Source organism: Oncorhynchus tshawytscha, linkage group LG20 (genome assembly GCF_018296145.1).
Source record: "Oncorhynchus tshawytscha isolate Ot180627B linkage group LG20, Otsh_v2.0, whole genome shotgun sequence".
NCBI classification, from domain to species: Eukaryota; Metazoa; Chordata; class Actinopteri; order Salmoniformes; family Salmonidae; genus Oncorhynchus; species Oncorhynchus tshawytscha.
The window spans coordinates 30539840-30557998 of record NC_056448.1 but is presented as its reverse complement, the minus strand read 5'-3'; the positions used below and the strand labels follow the sequence as shown (position 1 = coordinate 30557998).

Genomic DNA, 18159 nt, shown 5'->3' with positions numbered 1-18159 from the left:
AACACAACAAAATGGACAGTGCTTTCTAAGGTGATTCATTATTAAAACATTTAAATGATTGTGCCATTATACAATACATAGCCAACCGCATTATACACATGGCAGAAAAACATATCAGTATTTTTGTAATATTTTTGGTACATAATTGGTCTAACCTAAGTTAAACAAATTCAGGTTTAGCCTACGAGTGAATTTGTTTTAGATTTTGAATAGCCTAATAATAGGGCTTTTTTTTCATAAGTAGGACTGACACACTAACTTTAGCTATAGAATATCTCACTACTGTTTCCTTCTACTCTCCTTAATGCCTTTCTCCACTGTGCAGAGAGGGGCTGTCAACAGTTTAATTAAATATGTTTTGCTGTGAAAACATGTTACTATTGGTGTTCCTGAACAGATTTAACATGGTTTCCCAAATGAAGTACTGGGTAGTTTGGGTGGAATATCACCTGTGGCACAGCGACATTTCCAGAGTATCCTACCCAACATGAGTGGAAAACGGGAACGTGGCCTCCAGTCGCTATTCCAGTGCACACGGATGTCGTCTTTTTTGTCTTGCCCATTTGATAATGGCCATTTGAAATCCGAACTAAAGACTAGATTAAGTTGAGGGTAGTCTGATGGGTGAAAATATGATCACTTGATGAGAGAGCAGTGTGTGCAGCCTGTGGAAAGGAACGGAGCACAAACTTTCTCAAATCATCTCAACAGCCCTTCATGCTGCCCATTATGCCTTTTTTTTTTTTTCTAAGGCATTTGAATTTGTATCATTTTCAACAAAAGTTGTCAAATAACCCAATCTAGCGTGTGACCCTTTTTAACATGGGCACTTCATATGGGGAATGGGAAAAATCTTTATATTATTCAGCTAAGTTAAATTTTATATTCTTCTTACTATAAAATAATGGCAGATCTTAAGCATATCTTGTGTGTTAAATGAACAAGCCTCTGGCATGGCTCATAGCCAGATACAGAAGGCCAACTCCTATTCAGTTCTTCTGAAACACATTTTAGTCATTATTTCTTTAGACCTGCTTAATAAAAAGCATGAGCTTGTGCACATCCAGATAATTATTGAGTGTAGAGGTGCTGACTTATGGCGAGTAAGCTATAAAAACGAAGTTGCAAATGAACTCTGTCATTTCTTGGGTAGCCAATAAATGACTGAGTTAATACATGGAGTGTGCCACTCTCTTTAGACCTGCCTGAAATAAGGAGTTTATTGTGATGGTGTTTTTTTTAAATATTTTTTTTTAACCTTTTATTTAACTAGGTAAGTCTGAGAACAAATTCTTATTTTCAATGACTGCCTAGGAACAGTGGGCTAACTGCCTGTTCAGGGGCAGAACTGCTCGGGGATTTGAACTTGCAACCTTTCGGTTACTAGTCCAACGCTCTAACCACTAGGCTTTAGACTTTTAAAAAATGTAGATGTTCCATAGGTGTGCATCAGAGGCTTTTATGATGCTTGTATGAGTACATGTTTAGCATCACCATGCTTCACATGTTCATTTAACGGTCAATTACCGTGAGACCTGCAGGCTTTTGCATAACAATAACCAGCTGGTAAAATGTCATGACTGCCACATCCCTATCCAGGGAAAGTGCAGTGGTGCACAACCTCCTGTGCCATTAACTCTGTCCTCTTGGTATCTTTTAATAGAGGATGTGGAAGTTTACTTTCACACAGGTAGGCTTCTTTAGTCAAAGTAAAGACATGACTTTCATAACTGCTGCTGTAACAATTGGCAGGCAGTGGTATCAGACTGGGACAGTTGAGCCCTGCAGAGCTCAAGGAGGGAGCGCGGAGGGAGGATCCCCGATGTGGGATTAACCATCTGGGGTTAGATCCCAGCATGAGTCCTTGCGGTCCCCAAGGTCCATCCAGCTCTCCTAGAACTGTTTCCTAGCCAGAACTGTCTGAACAGAACCAGATCAGAATAGTAGAACTCTATCCTCACATGAGTGTTTCTCTGTGTCTAGGAACGGTTGTGTTCGTGTGTTTGTGGAATACGAGTGTGTGCAGGGGGAAGGGTGTATGACTGAGTGTGTGCAGGGGGAAGGGTGTATGACTGAGTGTGTGCAGGGGGAAGGGTGTATGACTGAGTGTGTGCAGGGGGAAGGGTGTATGACTGAGTGTGTGCAGGGGGAAGGGTGTATGACTGAGTGTGTGCAGGGGGAAGGGTGTATGACTGAGTGTGTGCAGGGGGAAGGGTGTATGACTGAGTGTGTGCAGGGGGAAGGGTGTATGACTGAGTGTGTGCAGGGGGAAGGGTGTATGACTGATGTGTGCAGGGGAAGGGTGTATGACTGAGTGTGTGCAGGGGAAGGGTGTATGACTGACTGAGTGTGTGCAGGGGGAAGGGTGTACTGACTGAGTGTGTGCAGGGGGAAGGGTGTATGACTGACTGACTGTGTGCAGGGGGAAGGGTGTATGACTGAGTGTGTGCAGGGGGAAGGGTGTATGACTGAGTGTGTGCAGGGGGAAGGGTGTATGACTGAGTGTGTGCAGGGGGAAGGGTGTATGACTGACTGTATGACTGAGTGTGCAGGGGGAAGGGTGTATGACTGAGTGTGTGCAGGGGGAAGGGTGTATGACTGGGGTGCAGGGGGAAGGGTGTATGACTGAGTGTGTGCAGGGGGAAGGGTGTATGACTGACTGTGTGTGCAGGGGGAAGGGTGTATGACTGAGTGTGTGCAGGGGGAAGGGTGTATGACTGAGTGTGTGCAGGGGGAAGGGTGTATGACTGAGTGTGTGCAGGGGGAAGGGTGTACTGACTGTGTGCAGGGGGAAGGGTGTATGACTGAGTGTGTGCAGGGGGAAGGGTGTATGACTGAGTGTGTGCAGGGGGAAGGGTGTATGACTGACAGGGGGAAGGGTGTATGACTGAGTGTGTGCAGGGGGAAGGGTGTATGACTGAGTGTGTGCAGGGGGAAGGGTGTATGACTGACTGTGTGCAGGGGGAAGGGTGTATGACTGACTGAGTGTGCAGGGGGAAGGGTGTATGACTGACTGTGTGCAGGGGGAAGGGTGTATGACTGACTGACTGACTGTGTGCAGGGGGAAGGGTGTATGACTGACTGACTGTGTGTGCAGGGGGAAGGGTGTATGACTGACTGACTGACTGTGTGCAGGGGGAAGGGTGTGATGACTGACTGACTGTGTGCAGGGGGAAGGGTGTATGACTGACTGACTGACTGTGTGCAGGGGGAAGGGTGTATGACTGACTGACTGACTGTGTGCAGGGGGAAGGGTGTATGACTGACTGACTGACTGTGTGCAGGGGGAAGGGTGTATGACTGACTGACTGACTGTGTGCAGGGGGAAGGGTGTATGACTGACTGACTGACTGTGTGCAGGGGGAAGGGTGTATGACTGACTGACTGACTGTGTGCAGGGGGAAGGGTGTATGACTGACTGACTGACTGTGCAGGGGGAAGGGTGTATGACTGACTGACTGACTGTGTGCAGGGGGAAGGGTGTATGACTGACTGACTGTGTGCAGGGGGAAGGGTGTATGACTGACTGACTGTGTGCAGGGGGAAGGGTGTATGACTGACTGACTGACTGTGTGCAGGGGGAAGGGTGTATGACTGACTGACTGACTGTGTGCAGGGGGAAGGGTGTATGACTGACTGACTGACTGTGCAGGGGGAAGGGTGTATGACTGACTGACTGACTGTGTGCAGGGGGAAGGGTGTATGACTGACTGACTGACTGTGTGCAGGGGGAAGGGTGTATGACTGACTGACTGACTGTGTGCAGGGGGAAGGGTGTATGACTGACTGACTGACTGTGTGCAGGGGGAAGGGTGTATGACTGACTGACTGAGTGTGTGCAGGGGGAAGGGTGTATGACTGACTGACTGTGTGCAGGGGGAAGGGTGTATGACTGACTGAGTGTGTGCAGGGGGAAGGGTGTATGACTGACTGAGTGTGTGCAGGGGGAAGGGTGTATGACTGACTGAGTGTGTGCAGGGGGAAGGGTGTATGACTGACTGAGTGTGTGCAGGGGGAAGGGTGTATGACTGACTGAGTGTGTGCAGGGGGAAGGGTGTGTGACTGACTGAGTGTGTGCAGGGGAAGGGTGTGTGACTGACTGTGTGTGTGCAGGGGGAAGGGTGTGTGACTGACTGAGTGTGTGTGTGTGCAGGGGGAAGGGTGTGTGACTGACTGAGTGTGTGTGTGTGTGCAGGGGGAAGGGTGTGTGACTGACTGAGTGTGTGTGTGTGTGTGCAGGGGGAAGGGTGTGTGACTGACTGTGTGTGTGTGTGTGTGCAGGGGGAAGGGTGTGTGACTGACTGAGTGTGTGTGTGTGTGTGCAGGGGGAAGGGTGTGTGACTGACTGTGTGTGTGTGTGTGCAGGGGGAAGGGTGTATGACTGACTGTGTGTGTGTGTGCAGGGGGAAGGGTGTATGACTGACTGAGTGTGTGTGCAGGGGGAAGGGTGTGAGACTGACTGAGTGTGTGTGTGTGCAGGGGGAAGGGTGTGTGACTGACTGAGTGTTTGTGTGTGTGTGCAGGGGGAAGGGTGTGTGACTGACTGAGTGTGTGTGTGTGTGTGTGGGCAGGGGGAAGGGTGTGTGACTGACTGAGTGTGTGTGTGTGTGTGCAGGGGGAAGGGTGACTGACTGACTGAGTGTGTGTGTGTGCAGGGGGAAGGGTGTATGACTGAGTGTGTGTGTGTGCAGGGGAAGGGTGTATGACTGACTGTGTGTGTGCAGGGGGAAGGGTGTATGACTGACTGTGTGTGTGTGCAGGGGGAAGGGTGTATGACTGACTGAGTGTGTGTGCAGGGGGAAGGGTGTGAGAAGACTGAGTGTGTGTGTGCAGGGGGAAGGGTGTGAGACTGACTGAGTGTGTGTGCAGGGGGAAGGGTGTGAGAAGACTGAGTGTGTGTGCAGGGGGAAGGGTGTGTGACTGACTGTGTGTGTGTGCAGGGGGAAGGGTGTGTGACTGAGTGTGCATGGCACTCACACTACCCCACATACTGTACAGTACATAACCAGCTCTGGGTCTGGTCTTGTTTGCATCTGGCTGTTTTCTCAACAGTCCTGTGGACAAACAGAGCTGGGGGGTTTTACTGAATGAAGATGGGCCTGAAGAACAGCGTTGGAACTGTTAGAATGAAGTAGATCTACTACATTTGCATGTAACTTCAAGGAGTAGACACAGATTAAGCCTATTTCTGGATTTTTAAAAAAGAATGGAAAGGATATTTTAAGCATGCTGTTTAGTCCAGGACTAGGAACAATCTGTCTGGCAAACCGTCCCCAACAGCCTCTACGCAGAGTCATGAGCTTGCACACTCCTGTTTCTCGCTAACAGAATTCGAAACGTTAAGGTAGTATTTTGACAACTTGTATGAACAGAGTTGCTGATCTGTCAAAAACATATTGTCTATGGTTTAACTGTGTAGTCTAGTTTAACACTTCAGTCTTTGACCTCACCTGACAGACCCCGACTATATCTAATCTCCAGTTTTGATAATGACAGTCTGTTTTCACTCATTTATTGATGAATGTAACCTACAGATCTGTACTGAAATGTTCGCTAATGGACCCAGTAGATAATGTTGATTTGTCAGTCTGTTATGAATCTAGGCAGTAAAATGTTATTGTGACAAAGGTTGGGAGATCAATCTATCAATCTTATTGACAAGTCCCATGTTATCCAGTAACTTGGTGTGATATGGCACAGGCAGGTATTGATGTTTCAGATGGGGTGAAAAACAACTCATGGCTTGTGACAGTATGCACTGTCTGCTTGGGCAGCTAATACTTTCACCTCAAGTGAAGCCACTAACGATCTGCGATGATACTGATGTGCCTCTTAATAACAATGGTTGTTTCTCAAACCTTTGTGTTCGGATGCACATGAATCATTTCAAATGCACTTTTCACACAATAAATCAATAACACCAGCTAGTGTTTCTAGCTAGGACCCCATCTTTAGCTGCCTTTGAAGCTGAGCATGGTTGGTCCTTGTCAGTCCCTGGATAGTAGGATAGATGTTGCTGGAAATGGTGTTGGAGGGTCAGTAGGAGGCACTCTGTTCTCTGGTTTAAAAAAAAATATGTTAATATCCAAATGCCCCAGGACAGTGATTGGGGACATTGCCCTGTGTAGGGTGCCATCTTTCGGCTGGGACGTTAAACGGGTGTCCTGACTCTGTGGTCACTAAAGATCCCATGGTACTTATCGTAAGAGTAGGGGTGTTAACCCCGGTGTCCTGACTAAATTCCCAATCTGGCCCTCATGCAATCATGGCCACCTAATCATCCCCAGCTTCCAATTGGATCAATCATCCCCTGTAACTATTCTCCCGGTCATTGCTGTAAAATGAGATTGTGTTCTCCGTTAACTTACTTGGTAAAATGAGGGATAAATAAGCAAGTTCCCCTCAATATTTTGGAATTCCTTCCTTTAGAAGCATATAAACAGCTGTCTGTCTGACTGTGTCTCTATCCTGTATCTGTTTTTATGTGTTCTGCTTACACACAAACTTCTAACTTAAGTACTACTGTAGATTGTGGGGGAATATTTACTGCGTGAAGAGCAATGCAACACTAACATTTCCACAGGGGGGGGAGACTCACTCTGTATGCAGGCCTATACAGTACAATGTTTATTCCTCCATTTGAAACTAGGGAACTCCACACACATTGCTGTAAGACTGGGGACTAAAAGCGCTTTTATGTTAGGCAAATGTTTTTGTTGTTTCTCAGTATATTTTATAACGACTAAGCCCGCTAACAGACAAGTCCTAGTTAATTGTGTGTGGGACCGATGCTCAAGTCCCTTGAGTATTAATTTAGCTAGGTGTGATCCTGTTTTTGACAAAGTACAGACTTTAAGCAGCTTGGCTTGGAAAGCAAAGCGATTGTCAAGTAGATTTACAGTTTCGTGCCACAAACTGTGTGTTTGGACACCAAGGGAGTGGAATGAAATTACCCTGAGAAGCGAAACGAGTAAGATGAGATGTTTGGTTCGCGCTCTCTCGCTAAGCTTAACGACTGGTTCTTCAACTCAGGCCAAAGAGCCCTTGTCCAAATGTTTGAGCTATTTAAATTAGTCACAGTATTTAGTGCACTCAGTAAAGACCACTTGTTTGTCATTAGATGTCTAGGGAACATATTTCATGCTCTTCTGCCAACAACCCAACATTGTTTACTTGCTTGTTGTGGCAAGTATTTTCCCCATTTGACTTATTAAAGCTGTAAATATGCAGTTTATTAATTTCTCTCTCTGCAGGAGACTGGTGTACCTCTGAATGTGTCTATCCGTCTGCAGCTCAACTTGTACATGAAGAAAGTGTCTGGGATCACGTAAGGATAACCCCTACCCAGGGACTCTAACTTTTTTGTCCACCAGCCACTGGCAGGTAGATGAGAATCTACCAGCCTCTCAGATTTAAAAAAAAAAACAGATTGTAGTTGCCCTTTAATTTTTAATTGGGCACCTTGCAAAGAACTGTTGATTGGGAAGGGGGATACCTAGTCAGTTGCACAACTGAATGCATTCAACTGAAATGTGTCTTCCAGAGAGGTGCAGGGGCCTTAATCCATGTCCACAGGGGTCCACAGGGGAGCCTTAATCCATGTCCACAGGGGGGAGCCTTAATCCATGTCCACAGGGGGAGCCTTAATCCATGTCCACAGGGGGGTCCACAGGGGGCCTTAATCCATGTCCACAGGGGGGCCTTAATCCATGTCCACGGGGGGCCTTAATCCATGTCCACAGGGGGCCTTAATCCATGTCCACAGGGGGGGGCCTTAATCCATGTCCACAGGGGGGGAGCCTTAATCCATGTCCACAGGGGGGCCTTAATCCATGTCCATGTCCAGGGGGGCCTTAATCCATGTCCACAGGGGGAGCCTTAATCCATGTCCACAGGGGGAGCCTTAATCCATGTCCACAGGGGGGGAGCAGTTGCTGGGGTGTTAACGCTTTTGTTAAAGGGCAGAACGGCAGATTTTTCCACCTTGCCCACTCGGGATTCGAACCAACGCCCTTTCAGTTACTGGCCCCATGCCCTTAACCGCTAGGCTCCCTGCCACCCTAGTATGCTAGGCGCCATGCGATGGCAGAGTTTGCTAAACAAATGCCCAGCCAATTGATACATCATGATTAATTCAGAAGGTTTTTAGAAATGACTGTTTCGGCATTGCTAACTGGCTACAGAGACATTTAACCAGGTAGTAACGTTACACAGGCGTTCTCATGCCGCAATGTCTTCAGAAAGTTGTAAGAAATGGCCTACAAATCACTGATGCATTCTTTACTATTCTTTACATGTGGGCTTTGGATTGCCCAAGTGCTGTGTGACAACTGCTAGACATTCTGCCTGCCAATGCTAAAATCTACCCGCATTTGGTCAGGTGGAGGGTGTTCATTTTAGGACCTGCCCCTCAACCTCTCTGATCTATAACCCCTATCTGACGCCCAACCCATCACTCCACATTTCAACATGTACATGTCATATAAGGACATTCCCTGACCTTTAACCCCAAAGGCCATAAAGCTGGAGGGTCCCGTTCAATCTGTTTCTGATGGGAGAAGAACTGTCTTCCTCTGCTGTGACCGTTGCATGCATTTGTGTGTATAACTGTGACGGTTTGTGTTCCTCTGGAGCAGGGAAACGGGGAAGATCTCAGAGGTGATGATGCCCATGATGTGGTTTGAAGAGGTGACTGAGACACTTACTGGGTTCTTACCCCCTAACCTGCTGTATACCCCATACCCATCTCTCCACCATAACATTCTATATTCCTCACCCATAACCCTAGCATATATACGTTCCCCTAACTCTTTCTACACCCCCATAAATCTGTCCACTCATAATATTTTCTCTCCCCCTGTGGTAGAATGGTTATATCGACGGTGAAATCCTGACGACGTTCCACACTAACCTGGTGCTATTGCCAATGGTGATGGTGTACATGCAGTACTGTTTCATAGTCCTGGGCCTGGCCACCATACTGGGGGTTGTACTACTATACTACAGGAACATGGTAAGGCCTCTACACTGCATGTGCATGGAGGGATGGATGGGAGAGTGTTTGTTCACAAACTGGATGTGGTACAAATGGTTGTGAGAGAGGAGAGAAATAACATGCTCATTCTTTGGTCTGCATGGCATGCGTACTAACCAATGTGACCCTCTGACAATCCTGAGCAGCTCTCCACTACCCAACAGAGACTCTTCCCACAGCCTCGCATAACAAACCAACACTGGTGCTCCCCCCTCTCCACCAGTAGGGGTGCACATCACAGCAAACAGAGTTCATATGAAGTTTGTAGTTCACTGACTGAGTAGCTCAGTAGATTGTGTTCAGTGATCTATACTGTACAGTGCAGAGGTGCCACTTTGGGACAAGGTCACACCCCCAATGCCTGTCTCTCGTTAAAATAATCAGAGATTTCCCCTAATATAGCTGACACTACATTAGCCAGTTAATTTGATAAACACGTGGACATAACTCTTAATGTTCCAGTTTATTCAATGAGGTATAATGTCCATTTCAAGTTTATTTTCCTTTTGGAAATGTGGTTCTTGTTTTGGAGAATTTAGGCAAAAATGAGTTGTGTACACACTCACTGCACTAGTGAGATCACGTCATGTGGTTTGTATGCGGCCTTACAGTAGCTGAGCACACTTCTACTGGCTGGACTAGCTGCGTAGACTTTAGATGCATCATTTGAATCACACCTGTGTATGGACAGTCTAGATGCTGAAACGCAATGTTCCCTAAGGACAGTGGACTGTACTGATAAGTTTGTGACAAGCACATCCCGAGACATTTTAGGTCAGAGCGTTATGACTGTTGTAAATGTTGCAGGGAATCAGTTGGCCTGTTTGTTTGTTTTCCTACAGGCGTCGTTGAAAAAACATCAGCCTACAGTGATCCAGAACCATGGGGTTGGTCCACATGTTAAACTGTTCCCAATCACTCCTGAAAACATGCCTCTATCATATCAATCAGAACAATGTGATGGCAATATGAATATAAAATAATAAAATCATGATTTACCCTGACAGATTCTGATCTGCCTTGATTTGATTATAACAGTCCATTAGGAAGGGTGGTCAATTCTGGTCCTGGGGGACTGATGTGCAGGCTTCTGTTACAACCCAGCTCTAAAACGCATGTTAAACTATAGGGGTCATGATCTTTAATCTGGACCAGAATGATTTATAGTCTCTAGATCTTTAGTCTAGTTCTAATGTTCAGATTGAAGAATGACTATAGTATTAGCTGAACCAGCTGCGTGGAAGCTGGTTCGGAGTAAAAGCCTGCACACACTGGCCTTCTGGGACCAGAGTTCTCCTGATCAGTAAGAGAAAGATGTCTATAGATCACGTCCAGCCTGTTTGTTACTGTATGAAGCGGATCAATCAGGTCGATCAGAGGGACAATCCAAATGTTACGATTGATTGGTCAAGATTGTCTGTATGAGGTGTCATTAACAAATTGCATTAACCCTGGATGTCTTGCATGCCACGCCCTCAGTCATCTGTTTTCAAACTGCATGAACACACTCATAAAAACGCACACACACTGCATTGACGAAACCACACTGCATGAACACACACACTGACTCAACACAAATGACCCAATGGCTGAGAAACTAAATACTGGGCCATGTTCAGTACAAAAACAATGTGGAATGTTGCAGATAAAGCCATGACTAGAGCTGAATGGATTACGTATTCTATATACCAGTGAGGTATGTATATTCTACATTGTACATTTCTATCTGAACGTTGGCCAACATTTTCCTGCTGAACATGGCCCTGAGCTTTTTGTCTGTCACGTTATAATCAACCACCTGACAGCAAATAAGGTTGCTCAGTAGCTGCTCTGATTGGCTGATTAAGGGCTGGTTATCTTTTAGGCATCTGTTAAAGACACCGTAAACAGCGCAGATGCCCTCAAACAACAGACGGACAAATGTATCGTGAATGACACAGGTGGGTTTCAGGCCCACACACACGCTTATGTCCAAGGTGCACACACACCACACCACACCACACCACACCACACCACACCACACCACACCACACCACACCACACCACACCACACCACCTTTTACCAACATCTCTATCATTTTAAAACACCATTTTTCTCATCCACTGCTCTTGTGCCATGTTTCATGAGACAAAGTTATCTCTGCCTGTGGTTTGAGTGTGGGTTTTGGAAGGGTCTAAGAACAGCCCAAAGTTAACACGCAGCAGACTGCTGGATGAACAATGTTTTAGGTGATCTTTATTTATTTATCTGTTATTTTACCAGGTAAGTTGACTGAGAACATGTTCTCATTTGCAGCAACGACTTGGGGAATAGTTACAGGGGAGAGGAGGGGGATTAATGAGCCAATTGTAAACTGGGGATTATTAGGTGACCATGATGGTTTGAGGGCTAGATTGGGAATTTAGCCAGGGCACCGGGGTTAACACCCCTACTCTTATGATAAGTGCCATGGGATCTTTAATGACCTCAGAGAGTCAGGACACCTGTTTAACGTCCCATCCGAAAGACAGCACCCTACACAGGGCAGTGTCCCCAATCACTGCCCTGGGGAATTGGGATATTTTTTAGACCAGAGGAAAGAGTGCCTCCTACTGGCCCTCCAACACCACTTCCAGCAGCATCTGGTCTCCCATCCAGGAACTGACCAGGACCAACCCTGCTTAGCTTCAGAAGCAAGCCAGCAGTGGTATGCAGGGTGGTATGCTGCTGGCTTGTTGACAGGATGTTGTGATTTTCATGTGACCCTTTTTAAGCACCGTCACTGACCGGTGGAATGGACTCTGCATCTGACATGAGACTGTTTTTGTCTGTTTAGTTGCATGTCTGACGAGTAGTGGTGCAAAAGATCACAAAACTCACGGATCGGATCACGGTTTTGAGTCACGGATCATTTTTCGGATCATAAAAAAAAAGGGAGATGAATATAACTTCGCTTTCCATTTGTGACTTAAAGCAAGGAACTTTGAAATGTTTTAAATCAAATATTCAATATTCAAGTGTTAAATTAAAGTGCAATATGAGGCATTATACCTTCTTCCTTTGAACAATAGTGAATGAAAAAATTGCCTGTGTCCACATCAAAAAAAGAAAGCAAAGCAGACCTGAGCTTAACTTTTCAAATCATTTTTCAAAAAGATGAGGATGTCTACATTGTCTGGGAGAGGGTAGACTTCTTGCAGTTACTATGTCCCCTGCTGTGGAGAACACCCCTCTCGCTAGGAATTGAAGTGCCAGGCACAGCCAGGTAGCATCTTGCCATCATGGTAATGTGAGGGTATTTACACTCATTCCTTTCCACTATGTCAGTGGATCACCATCCACTGGAATGCCGCTTGCTGCCTTGTAGGATTCCACCTCTTTGATGGTGTTGGCAAACGTCTTGCCTGTGTCCTTGCTCGCAAAGGTCTTCCCAAAAAGCTCCTTCATGGTCAAATCATTTTGTGAAGGAGATGCCTCTGAGTCTGCTCCTGTCGGCTCTGTGGCTTGACTTGATTATTTATTTTCATTTCTTTCAACTATAATTGTGGCAATAACATTTAATAAAAGCCATAATTATTCCAAATCAAATGGCTGATTCTAATAGACTAAGATTAGACTACAGTATATTTATTATTTAAGTAATTCACTCTTACATAAAAAATTTAAAAATGTACCTCAGTGGTGAGATCACTTTATGTCCTCTGGTGTAGGGCAGGGTCTAAGTGAGACAGGGACTTGAACCAGTAGATCTATGAAGGTAGTCCTGTACATTAGGGGGGTATCTGGGGTTCAGGTCCTCTTTTTTATTTTATTTTTTTCACCTTTATTTAACCAGGTAGGCAAGTTGAGAACAAATTCTCATTTACAATTGCGAACTGGCCAAGATAAAGCAAAGCAGTTCGACACACAACAACACAGAGTTACACATGGAGTAAAACAAACATACAGTCAATAATACTGTAGAAAAATAAGTCTATATACAATGTGAGCAAATGAGGTGAGATAAGGGAAGTAAAGGCAAAAAAAGACCATGGTGGCAAAGTAAATACAATATAGCAAGTAAAACACTGGAATGGTAGATTTGCAGTGGAAGAATGTGAAAAGTAGAAATAAAAATAATGGGGTGCAAAGGAGCAAAATAAATCAAATCAAATAAATACAGTAGGGAAAGAGGTAGTTGTTTGGGCTAAATTATAGATGGGCTATGTACAGGTGCAGTAATCTGTGATGTGCTCTGACAGCTGGTGCTTAAAGCTAGTGAGGGAGAAGTGTTTCCAGTTTCAGAGATTTTTGTAGTTCGTCCCAGTCATTGGCAGCAGAGAACTGGAAGGAGAGGCGGCCAAGAAATAATTGGTTTTGGGGGTGACCAGAGAGAGACTTGCTGGAGCATGTGCTACAGGTGGGTGATGCTATGGTGACCAGTGAGCTGAGATAAGGAGGGACTTTACTTAGCAGGATCTTGTAGATGACCTGGAGCCAGTGAGTTTGGCGACGAGTATGAAGCGAGGGCCAGCCAACGAGAGCGTACAGGTCGCAATGGTGGGTAGTGTATGGGGCTCTGGTGACAAAATGGATGGCACTGTGATAGACTGCATCCAATTTGTTGAGTATGATATTGGAGGCTATTTTGTAAATGACGTTGAGGATTGGTAGAATGGTCAGTTTTACAAGGGTATGTTTGGCAGCATGAATGAAGGATGCTTTGTTGTGAAATAGGATGCCAATTCTAGATTTAACTTTGGATTGGAGATGTTTGATGTGGGTCTGGAAGGAGAGTTTACAGTCTAACCAGACACCTAGGTATTTGTAGTTGTCCACGTATTCTAAGTCAGAGCCGTCCAGAGTAGTAATGTTGGACAGGCGGGCAGGTGCAGGCAGCGATCGGTTGAAGAGCATGCATTTAGTTTTACTTGTATTTAAGAGCAGTTGGAAGCCACGGAAGGAGAGTTGTATGGCATTGAAGCTTGCCTGGAGGGTTGTTAACAGTGTCCAAATAAGGGCCAGAAGTATACAGAATGGTGTCTTCTGCGTAGAGGTGGATCAGAGACTCACCAGCAGCAAGAGCGACATCATTGATGTATACAGTCCAAGAATTGAACCCTGTGGCACCCCCATAGACTGCTAGAGGTCCGGACAACAGGCCCTCCGATTTGACACACTGAACTCTATCAGAGCAGTAGTTGGTGAACCAGGCGAGGCAATCATTTGAGAAACCAAGGCTATCGAGTCTGCCGATGAGGATGTGGTGATTGACAGAGTCGAAAGCCTTGGCCAGATCAATGAATACGGCTGCACAGTAATGTTTCTTATCGATGGTGGTTAAGATGTCGTTTAGGACCTTTAGGTGCACCCATGACCAGCTCTGAAACCAGATTGCATAGCAGAGAGGGTATGGTGAGATTCGAAATGGTCGGTAATCTGTTTGTTGACTTGGCTTTCGAAGACCTTAGAAAGGCAGGGTAGGATAGATATAGGTCTGTAGCAGTTTGAGTCAAGAGTGTCCCCCCCCTTTGAAGAGGGGGATGACCGCAGCTGCTTTCCAATCTTTGGAAATCTCAGACGACACGAAAGAGAGGTTGAACAGGCTAGTAATAGGGGTGGCAACAATTTCGGCAGATAATTTTAGAAAGAAAGGGTCCAGATTGTCTAGCCCGGCTGATTTGTAGGGGTCCAGATTTTGTAGCTCTTTCAGAACATCAGCTGACTGGATTTGGGAGAAGGAGAAATGGGGAAGGCTTGGGCGAGTTGCTGTGGGGGGTGCAGTGCTGTTGACCGGGGTAGAGGTAGCCAGGTGGAAAGCATGGCCAGATGTAGAAAAATGCTTATTGAAATTCTCAATTATGGTGGATTTATCAGTGGTGAGTGTTTCCTATCTTCAGTGCAGTGGGCAGCTGGGAGGAGGTGTTCTTATTCTCCATGGACTTTACAGTGTCCCAGAACTTTTTTGAGTTAGTGTTGCAGGAAGCAAATTTCTGCTTGAAAAAGCTAGCCTTGGCTTTTCTAACTGCCTGTGTATAATGGTTTCTAGCTTCCCTGAAAAGCTGCATATCACGGGGGCTGTTTGATGCTAATGCAGAATGCCATAGGATGTTTTTGTGTTGGTTAAGGGCAGTCGGGTCTGGGGAGAACCAAGGGCTATATCTGTTCCTGGTTCTACATTTCTTGAATGGGGCATGCTTATTTAAGATGGTTAGGAAGGCATTTTTTTAAATAACCAGGCATCCTCTACTGACCGGATCCGATCCATATCAATGGCAGCCTCTAATGGCAGCCTTGACATCTCTAGTGATGGTGCTGTCTTCACTTGGGGCCATGGATTGTAGAATCCTTGTTTTCAGAGGTAGGATCATGGACACATTAGGTTCTCAATGTTTATACCCCAATTTAATGACTCTGTCTGCAACCAGGATTTGTAAGATACTGATTGGAATGAAAACAGACAGAGGCCTAGTGCACAATAGTCAAATGTTTATTCACGGGAACGTTCTGGCGTGCACAGTACAAAGACCTTAATTTTATAGTGACACACATACTTCCACACAAAACATTAGTTATCATACGCCCACACTGTCCTGCTACCCAGCCGACATAGAGAGAGACCCTGGGAATTTCTCAGTGCCCCAGCCAAGGTCGGCCCTGAATCTTGCTCAGATAGTTCATTATCAAGACACTAGATATATCGTCACCAAAACATTAATTCTGACTACGAACTACACTCTCAGATATAATTCTACTGACTAAATCACACACAGCATTAAAATAGTCTAATGATTCTAATCAGTGCTCAATAGGGTTGTAACTGTTTTGAGGTTTGATCACCCGGAGGACCTCAGCCACCTTCACCACCTTCACATCATCAGACAAGGTGAAGATGTTTGTTTTTCCAGGGTCTTGTCTGTCAGTGCAGAGTATATAGTTGCCTGCTGCTCAAGATAGAGCTCCAACATGTCATAAGTGGAGTTCCATCTTGTTGTGCCATGATGTATGAGCTTGTGGTTTAGTAGCTGTAGCATTTCCTGCTTGGTCTTAAGAACATTGTGCTGTTGTGCTTCGGTGGAAAAAGGAAACTACCTTCCTGATCCTCCCACGGAGGCGGTCAATCTGGTTCACTGAGATTCCCTTTTGAGATGCTAAATTGATCACAAGTGCAAAGCACGCTATCTGTGGCCCCTGTCCAGCCTCTATCACTGCATTTACTTGGTTATGGCATTATCTGTGGTGGTTGGGATATTGCTATTGGGCCTCTCTAGATTCCACTCTGCTACTGCTCCTAGCACTACCTGCACCAGATTTGTGCCTGTGTGACTCTCATAGAGGGGGTGTGTCTGTAGCCCCGGACTTCACATCTCCCCCTCTGTGGTGTAGTGAGCAGTCAGTCACGTAGCTTTCCGTTGCCCTGTAGGTCCACTCCTCTGTGGTGTTGTGAGCAGTCACAGTCACGTAGCTTTCTGTTACCCTGGAGGTCCAGCCATCTGTGGTGAGGGCAACAGAGGATGTCTTTGATAATCCTTTGACAATTTTGATATTTTCCTCTTCATAAAGATCTGGCACGATCTTCATACTGAAGTGGGTGCGTGAGGGATTTTTGTAGCGTGACTCAAGCACTTTCACCATGTTTTGAAACCCTTTGTTTTCCACAACAGTCTGGTCTCATGTCTGCAGAGATAAACATCCCAATAGATTTGGTGATGGCTTTAGTCTGGTCTGATTCTGCAGTAAAGGGCTGCTTAAATGCCGCGGTGAGAAGTTGTCTCTTGGCTGAGTTGGCTCCTGTCACTGACACACCAGGGTGACGATGCTTTAAATGTGGCCATGCTCAATGTATTTCCATGATCATACGGCTTTCTTGTGGCACAATGCCTACACACCGTAATGGTGTTGTCCACCACCCTTCTTCCATCATCATATTTGACAGGGAAGCCAAAATGCTCCCGTACATGAGACTCAAATGAAGCGGGAGGCTTTTCCAGTTGTTCAGCTCCTCTGCTAGCCATGCCTGTCACCGCTCTTTTTCCTTGCATTTTGCAACGCGAGGATCCAGGATTGATTCAACATGCCGTTTCACGTGAACAGTACACACAACTGATTTTTAAAATGTTTATAATCAAAACAACCTTCAGGCTTCAGAGTAAAACGCAGGACGCACCTCTTGTCTTTCTTTTCACTGCAACTCTGCATTGAGATTTAGGGAATTATGACTTTAAAGAGTAACAGCGGCAGTAGAACTGTATTTCACATTATGATGGTTAAACTTTGCAATTGATCCTCGGTTCACATGCGTGCCGAACCGTGGGGGGTGATCCGTATGGATCACGGATCGGCTACGGTCTGTTACACCACTACTGACGAGACATTGTTTTTTTGGCCTTTTGTAGTGAAAAGGCCAAATTAAAAGTTCTCTATGAACAGATTCACAGACTGAAATGAGAGCATACTTGATCCTAACTATGCTAACAATGTTGTATTTTTAACATTATTTCTCACATTCTCTATCTCCTCTTTTCCTAACAGATCAGATGTGAGAGGACTGTCATACAGGACACCAACGGGAACGAACAAACCCCTCTACTACAGCACTGGGTGGACACACACAGATAGCAGTCTAGCCCAGTGCTGCAGGGCTCTGTGTTTGAGACTGAAACCCTATAGCCACTGACTGACAGTTCTCTCTCTCTCTCTCTATATATATATATATATATATAGCTCAAAAAAATAAAGGGAACACTAAAATAACACATCCTAGATCTGAATGAATGAAATATTCTTATTAAATACTTTTTTCTTTACATAGTTGAATGTACTGACAACAAAATCACACATTATCAATGGAAATCAAATTTATCAACCCATGGAGGGCTGGATTTGGAGTCACACTCAATTAAAGTTGAAAACCACACTACAGGCTGATCCAACTTCGATGTAATGTCCTTAAAGCAAGTCAAAATGAGGCTCAGTAGTGTGTGTGTGGCCTCCACGTGCCTGTATGACCTCCCTACAACGCCTGGGCATGCTCCTGAGGAGGTGGCGGATGGTCTCCTGAGGGATCTCCTCCCAGACCTGGACTAAACCATCCGCCAACTCCTGGACAGTCTGTTGGTGGATGGAGCGAGACATGATGTCCCAGATGTGCTCAATTGGATTCAGG

At 45.7% G+C, this 18159-nt stretch overlaps 1 protein-coding gene across 3 annotated transcripts in view; it reads left to right on the top strand.

Moving 5' to 3' along the window:
* Positions 1–17686, top strand: part of LOC112220225 (scavenger receptor class B member 1) — a 40923-nt gene extending 23237 nt beyond the window's left edge. The window contains exons 9-13 of one of the 3 annotated variants that reach the window (XM_024381957.2): positions 7254–7327; positions 8637–8688; positions 8867–9013; positions 10899–10974; positions 17526–17686. In XM_024381957.2, coding sequence (XP_024237725.1) covers positions 7254–7327; positions 8637–8688; positions 8867–9013; positions 10899–10974; positions 17526–17536 — 360 coding nt within the window. In that variant the 3' untranslated portion in view covers positions 17537–17686. Of the gene's footprint in view, positions 1–7253; positions 7328–8636; positions 8689–8866; positions 9014–9876; positions 10039–10898; positions 10975–17525 lie in introns of those variants that run through there. The other 2 variants (XM_024381958.2, XM_024381955.2) reach the window with 2 other exon arrangements.
* The last annotated feature ends 473 nt before the right edge of the window (positions 17687–18159 follow it).